At 41.8% G+C, this 7,825-nt stretch overlaps 1 protein-coding gene across 8 annotated transcripts in view; it reads left to right on the top strand.

The window, feature by feature from the left end:
• Positions 1 to 7,825, top strand: part of TAMM41 (TAM41 mitochondrial translocator assembly and maintenance homolog) — a 60,577-nt gene that overhangs the window by 33,228 nt on the left and 19,524 nt on the right. For 6 of the 8 annotated variants that reach the window (XM_025215148.1, XM_025215151.1, XM_025215150.1 and 3 more), the window contains exons 6-7: positions 1,783 to 1,948; positions 4,825 to 4,887. In XM_025215148.1, coding sequence (XP_025070933.1) covers positions 1,783 to 1,948; positions 4,825 to 4,887 — 229 coding nt within the window. Of the gene's footprint in view, positions 1 to 1,782; positions 1,949 to 4,824; positions 4,888 to 5,187; positions 5,311 to 5,919; positions 7,505 to 7,825 lie in introns of those variants that run through there. The other 2 variants (XM_014524555.2, XM_014524554.2) reach the window with 2 other exon arrangements.

The raw sequence follows: 7,825 nt of genomic DNA, 5'->3' as shown, positions 1-7,825 counted from the left end.
CTTTCCCTCTTTCTCTCCCTTCTTTCTCCGTTTTTTTTTCTTCTCTACAACATCCTTAGCAAAAAAGAATATTCAGCAACAAAGGTAGTGTATCAAGTTTTATTTATTGTCACCAGATTTAGAATTTTTAGATAACCTGGTATTTACTGAAAAAAAGTAAAAATTATGATCCTTAACTACATTAATATGCAGTGTGTCCTACCATGTATCCCTGGCCCTGGTGGTGTTTTTCTGGCATACCGGCACTCTGCCACTTTATAAGGTAGACATAGTAGGTTTTTTGGCATTTCGGCCAAAAACATTGCCTACCCCTGTTTTAAAACATGTGGCTTAATGACTTTCATAATAAAGAAATTATGAAGGCGATGGTTCAAAACAGGTGGCTTGGAATAATAATTTGGGAAGTAATTTGTCTAAATAAAAAATGGGTACCTGTGCTAGCCTATTTAAAGCCATTTGGGGTACTTCTAACTACATTGAAGTCTATAGTGCACTATGTAATGCACTTATGATAAAGGGAAGGAAGCAACTTGAAAAGGACCATTTCTCCAATATGTCTATAGTTAGATTAAGACATTGTCTTACATTTATGCCAAAATAGTTACCATGCAAAATAATCAAAACCAAGTAACACAAACAAATTTGTTCACTGTTAAGGTTGAGACAAGTTGGATACTTAAACCTTTGCATGGAAAACACCATTTCTAAAGATAATGGACTGAGGTCTGCATTTCATTGTTTAATTTGAAAGAGATTAAGTTACACAATTTGGAAAAGCAAATAAACAATGATAAATATATACTCTCATTCCCCAAAGTAAAGAGCACAAATGCAGCCATTTTAACCCTAATCAAAACAAACTATAACAGAATATCATGAAGAGATTTATTTCTATTAATAGTTGAAGGCACATTCTACAATTTTATGCACACATTTAGGATCTCTCAGAGATGTTCTTGCTGGATTTGGAGATCTTGAATATTTATTTCAGTTTTCCTGCATCTGTCAGGATGTACAATTGTGTGCAAGATTACTTGTAGGTACTGTTGAATTTAGTAAAAGATCCATTGAATTGTCAGAGATGTTTTGGCATATGTTGAAAAACACGGAGCCAAGGGAGTGGTAGTCAAAATACCTCCTGTATATCAAATAAACTGAACATGGTCAAAGTTTAAGAAAGGCCAGAGAGCATTTCTGACCAAGTTTGAATGTAAATTAATATATAAAAGGAGAATCCCATAACATACATATTCTGTATACAACATTAAGAAAAATCATGACCCTTGAATGTACTTGACATATTAAATATTGAACAGAGAGGTGGTTAGCCATTTTAGACTGAAGTCAGGCAGGAGATTAAGTAGCTGGAATGGAATATGGAATAGTGTGTTCCATGATCTTTGATACTATATTTTGTTTTTTCTGTTTGTTTGTTTGTTTGTTTGTTTATTAAAAAGTAACTTGGTTATTTTTACCGCAGAATGTGTACGTGTAGTTTTGATTCTATTTGGGTAACACAGTAAGTCCTGCTAGGTTCTCTCTCATGTTCAAGCCTGAGAGAGCATATTAGAAGGGTTTGGGGGAATTTTATTACTGTTGTGTGTAAAATAGATGGCATTCAGTTTTTGCAAAGATAGGTAATGTTAGGTAATTTTGTCAGGGACCAGCGATAGCCCAAACCCTTGTTTGCTTTAAAGAGTAATCATTTTGTTTACTGCTCCCCCTCCCCCTAAAGATGATTGAGTTCACAGTTTGCACTGTCTTATTTTTTATAATGTTCAGATTGATAAAAGTCCAGAAGGTCAATTCACACAATTAATGGCTTTGCCCAGAACGCTGCAACAAAAGATAACTGCTCTTGTAGACCCTCCTGGCAAGAACCGAGACGTGGAAGAGATTTTACTGCAAGTTGCCCATGACCCTGACTGTGGATTAGTGGTACGCCAGGGTATGTTTATAGATTAACATGTAGATTCTTTTTCAAGACATGGTCTATTTAAGAATAAATGTTGTTATAGTATGTGTAGGCTTGGCAGAATTTGATTTTTTTTAAATTTTTTTTTAATAATTTATGTTCATTTTTAAGCATTTATTTCAATCTTTTATTTTAAATTAACAACATAAAGATCTTCCACCCCTGCAATGGCAAAGAAAACAACAAAAAGACCATGAAAAAACCAGAACTTAAGTAGCTTGTTATCTTTCTCCAGCCTACTTCCAGCACCCATGAACAAACAGCTAACTGTTTATTGATGAGTCATTAAGCCACAGGCTGTTTTCTTTTTTTAAAGAGATTGGATCGCTATACTCCAGCCTGTGACTCCCTTCTGTTCCCCCCTTTTTTGGTTATTAACAATGGAAATATTTTCCATTGTCTGCGCACGTGAGTTGAAAATCAGCTTTTACTGATAAAAAAGCTGATCAGCTGATCAGCTTTTACTGATTGAATCCTTCCATGGCTAAGTATGTGCCACTTAAGTTCTGATAGACTATAGCCTAACAACTTGAAGGGAAGAAAAAGACTTGATCTTTAGATGTTTTGGATATAATTGGATATAGAGACAGGTTCTATGAAACCTTATTAACTGGTATCTATTTATTTGAATTAAAACGTATAAAGCCCCTCTTTCAAAATCTAAAATAAAATTGAGTTAGTTTAATTAGAACATCTATCTTTATTTCTGGTTCCTTGAAATTCGTAGGACTGCCTAGCCTGGCAGAACAGACCTAGGGCTTCAACTAAATATTGTATCACATCAGTGCTATGCAGAGGTGCTTTGTACTGCAGAATTAATTTGGAGTTGGAGGAGAAATTCCAGTAAGTGGCAGAATTCTCACTATACAATTTAATAAATATGCATGTGGGGTGCCTTGCGGAGATCAGGCTTGGGGCAAAAAGAATGAACATTTCGCTTTCACAAGTTGTTCCTGCAGATCAAGGTTTAGTTGCATTTGCAAGTTAATGGATAAGAACATAAGAAGTGCCATATTGTGTGAAACTACAGGTCTATCTGGCCCAATATCATGTATCTCTGTGGCATAGGGCAGTTGCTAAGGGGGAGAATATTTTAGCATGGTGTATCCAGACTGATCTGTTCCCTGCTCCTCTCCTCCTATAGCTTCCAGCCTTTAGAAGCTTAGGAAGTCCTAACTTTGAGATTGTACCTTTTAACTATGATGTGTATACTCTGCTACTGTCGGTGAGTGTGGGTGGGCGGGGGGAACAAACGGGGAGCTAGGGAAACTAACGGAGGTAGGGGTGGGGGGGAGAATGAGCCTCCTGCTCATTCTCCTATTCTCTCCAGCTTCCTGCTTGTTTTCCTGCTCCTCCAGCCTCCAGAGGCTGGAGAGGAGCAGGGGGATGGAAACCAGCAAGGGGCTGGGGGGGAACTGTAGCCCCTGGGGCTACAGCCCCCATGTGCTATGTGGGGAGGCTCATGGCAACCATTGGTGACATGTAGGGGGTGCACCCCCTCAGAAAAAGTGCCGCCAACACTGTCAGGCACCATTGGTGTCTGTGGGCAGTCAGTGATTGCCACTGGCCACCATTGACAATGCTGGCAGCATCTGCGGGTGGTCACCGACCCCTGGGGCACAGATAATTCATGCAGGGGACCCACCCGTCCTAAGCAGCTCCCACACCCACAGTCCCCCCACACCTACCCACATACTGACTCGCATCCCTCCACACACCTACCCACATCCCCCCCATCACACACCCACCATGTGATAAAGAAACCAAAAGCAAGCATTAAAACATATAGATATTTAAAATTTATTTTATTATGATGCTAGAGACACTGGTAGGCTTCCAAAAATCTAACATTGTAAATATAGCAATAAAACATTGCCCATTTGAATAGTCCTCTCTCTCTCTTGTTCTAATTGTGGAAGAATGTGGATTTGGGGGTATTTTAAAAAGTGAATTTGGGATGCTGCTTCAGCAGTCTAGCTGACACAAGGGTCTAGCGTCCCCAGGTACCAAGCTGCTGGGCCTCAGAAGCTCCTGAGGGCAAGTAGCCCTGAGCTGCTGGCCAGGGCAGGTTTTTATACTGTTGGGGCCAGCATAGGTGCTGACCCTGGGCTCTAGCTCCCCCTGGCTGCAAATCCGAGAGGAGCTAGGCACGGTTATTTTGCCCCAAGTGGCACAATTTGCTCCACAACAAAGTGCATGTGTGATGAGGCAAAAAGCCCCAGCTCAAATTTGCACTTCTGTTTGAGCTGCTGCAAGTGCATGCGCTTGAATGTGTGGACATGCCCATTGTTAGTCACTCTAAAATATGTAGTAGTAGATGGATCCTCACAAAAAGCTTGTAAATTAAGTGATGAGATTTGAATGCAGGGCAACAAGAGAACATGGCCACAGTTATCTAACAAAGAAAATGCAAAAATATAGATAGTGCAGTTAATAAGCCCAGTAATTAATGCATAATAGCAAAGCCTTGAGTGATAGAAAAATATAATTGGTAATCACCACTGAATGGTCAATTGGGTTCAGACATAAGGGGGAAATATTAAATTAATTAATTGGATTGAGCTCTAACTGCTACCAACTTGGCATTGCTTACATTGAAAAGCAATGTTTATGTCACGTATACAATTTTAAAAAATATAAATAAAAATGCAGAATAAGTTTGAGTCTACATGTCAAAGCAAAATAAAAATAGGCATGTTTTATTAGGATAATGGTAAGTTTTACTTCAAGTCTGACTTCATTGTTAAACAGAAAAATGTAGCATATGTGTGTTTGCGTGCCTGCATTTTGTTAGTTACAGATTGAAATGGATAACATCTGTGTTTTTATATCTTTTATCTCTTATGTAGGCATTTCAGGAATTGTGAGGTCTTCCAGTTTAGTGCAGAGTGCTAAAACCATTCTAACAGCTGGTAAGAACATGTGCTATTTTATACAAGTAAGCCTTTGGTTTCAGAGAATATGACTCTGACTTAAGCTTGTTGTCACAGAACTTCAAAGTATAGACTCTTTTTCTGGTCTTGTGAAAGTGTTGGAAGCGGCTGGAAGCTTTGACTAGTTATCGCTTCTATGATTTCTGAAACTCCTGCAAAATCATAAGAAAGACAAAAGCAGGTGGCTACCTGATTTTATTTATGTATTTAGTCAGAATACTGCTTGCTGTTTGTCACATTGGCTGATTTAGACTCATGTTCTGCTCTCTTTGTTCACAGAACGCCCATAGGAATATGATTTCTTTAGAATTCCGTTGGGAGTTGTACAGGTGGAGAAAGAGTAGAATGAGTAAAGAGATCTGTTTTGTGGACCAGAGAGGAGAATTTCTTCTGTAAAAATGAGTAAGCATCTACTGATCAAAATGTAGGCTACGTGCAAATGAATCTTTGACAAGTCAGATATTTTTTTAAGCTGGTCAAATGTAAATTGAAGACAAGAACTCATCATTTCAAGTGGACTTGTAGGTGGTGAACTTCAGTGCTTTTACATAAAAGGAACCAGTTTATCAAAAGAACTAAGAGCCTTAGAAAGACACGTAAGAGAGAACCTAGTTTCGTTTGATCAAATTAAAAGCTAGGATTTGGCAAGGAGAAGGGGAGAGGCTGCCTGACTGAGGATGAAGAAAGGGGAGAAATAATGGGCTGGCTATGGAAAAGTCTGTGAATTCCCCTACCAGAATCTCTTGTTGAACCTGCATCACAGCTGAAGCCCCACATCTCTTCAGTTTTTTTTAAAAGCTGATTACCTCACAGTTCAGTTCAAGTAAAAGACTGGAGTCTGAGCTGGTACTGAGCCATACGAGTAATAGGGTGAGCTGGGCCTTCATTAGGTGAAGGCAAATTCATTGCTAGGTATTTTGGAGATTATGCAGCTGGTAAGCATGTTTTTTAAGAGGAAGTTTTAAAACAAAGTAATGGGTGACTCCTACATGTCCTCTCTCTCAAATGCAGCTCGGAAGAAGTCATGGTGCAGGCCTCAAGAAATTTCTTACACATGCACCTAATTTAAAGACCCTTTATCCAGACCACACAAGGATGAGATGATATTCCAGAGCTGCTCATCATCTTCAATTCACACTTTATACTCAAGTTTATGCCTATTGCCTTTTAGAAAGTAATGTTTTAATAGTGTTTGGGGCCCCTAGTAGTTTGACTAAAATAACTATGGAAGTAGAAACAGTTGTGTCCTGAATGCTGATCTGGTTCTTTTAAAATCAGTTTTATAGTTGAGTTGCATTATATGAAAGGAAGGTAGTGAGCCTATTGCCCATCCTTCCTTGTTAATTTGAAGAAATTGAAGAAACAAAGCAACTCAGAATTAGAGGAGGAAGGCAGAGGGTTTTTTTTTAATCTTGTATAATGAACTGGACATATTAATTGCCGGCCTTCATTGGATTCAGTTCCTTCAAATTTTTTCCCAATAATATTCTAGTGGTCTCACTTTTTCACGTGCATGCAGTTGACCAGTAAAATATTACGTGTGTCACTAGGAGAGTAGTTTTCAAGTTCCTAAAGTCTTGGAACTTTTTCATATAATTTCTTCTGCCGTGGAACCCCCTACCTCTGGTTCCCCGGGCTGTGAGAGCTGATGTAGAGCCAAGCAACCTGGTCCAGCAATAGCAAAACACTGTCTCCTGACCTGCTCCACCATAACTCCCAGTCTCTTTGTGGAGCCCTTGATCACCTGTTGTGGAACCCCAGGGTTCTGTGGAACACAGTTTGAAAATCACTGACCTAGGGCATTATACTGTTAGAAGCGCAAGGTTAAGTATATTGTTATAGGTAAAATAAAAATGGCACTTAAAACAGGGGTGATCAGCCCTCAGCCTGTGGACCAGACCTGGTCCCTAGTGCTGTGTCATCCAGCCTATAGGGCTCCAGAAATTTGGTGGTTGGGGAACACAGGCACCACTCTGCTGCCAAATTTCCAGACCATGGGAAGTCCCAGGCCCTGTGCACTGGATTGGGTGCTTGATCCCAACACACAGTGCTATTTGGGGGCAGTGCCAGGCCCCTGGTTCCACTCACAGTTTGGAGGGGGCCAGAAGAGGGCAGCGCACAGGAGCAGGTGGCGCCAGGCCCCCAGGGTCCAATCCCAGCACATGGCACCAAGAGAAGATGGCCCTGGGGCCCAATCCAGGCAGGCAGCACCAGGACCCAGTCCTGGTACACAAGGATCCATCCATACTGTAGGGCCCCATGCCATTCATGTGTAGGGCTCTGAGAAAATAGCAGATTTCTTGTTTACAACTTGGCGGCACGTGAGCAGGTATGGTATCACTTTTTTCATGGAATATTCATAGAACTACCACTGATCTTGGCAAATGCGTCCTGGTAGTTCCATGAATATTCCGTGAAAAATGATACTTTACCCATGCACATGCAGCAGGCAGACACACAGTCATAGACAGTGGAAGGCTGGGACCAATGGGGCTTAACTCCCCCCCCCACCAAATGCGGGGTAGAGCAGAGGTCCACAGGGCAGCCTGGGCACGGGCTCTGGGCAGCTGCAACAGGGAGGTGGAAGGGATGGCACACAGACAGACACAGAGCCTGCAGGCAGCCAGGATTGCGGCCAGATGGCATGCAGAGCAATGCCCACCACAGCAGGTAAATCGGGGAAGGGGCGTGGAGCGGGGCAGATTGAGGCCCCCACAGCGAGGTAGGGAGTGGGGCAGAAGTTGGGGTGAATGGGACCCAGGCCAGGTCGTGGGATGCTCGGAGCTCAGGTGGCTTGTCGGGGGGGGCACTGCCACTGCGCACACTTCAGGAGAGGCCCAGGAGGGGCATGTCCCCCGATTTGCACACGGGGCAGAGGCAGGCTGCCGCTGGCGGGCGGGGGGGGGCGGGCCGGCGC

This window comes from Alligator sinensis, unplaced genomic scaffold (genome assembly GCF_000455745.1).
Source record: "Alligator sinensis unplaced genomic scaffold, ASM45574v1 scaffold1224_1, whole genome shotgun sequence".
Classification (NCBI taxonomy): domain Eukaryota; kingdom Metazoa; phylum Chordata; order Crocodylia; family Alligatoridae; genus Alligator; species Alligator sinensis.
This window is presented reverse-complemented; position numbering and strand designations above follow the sequence as displayed.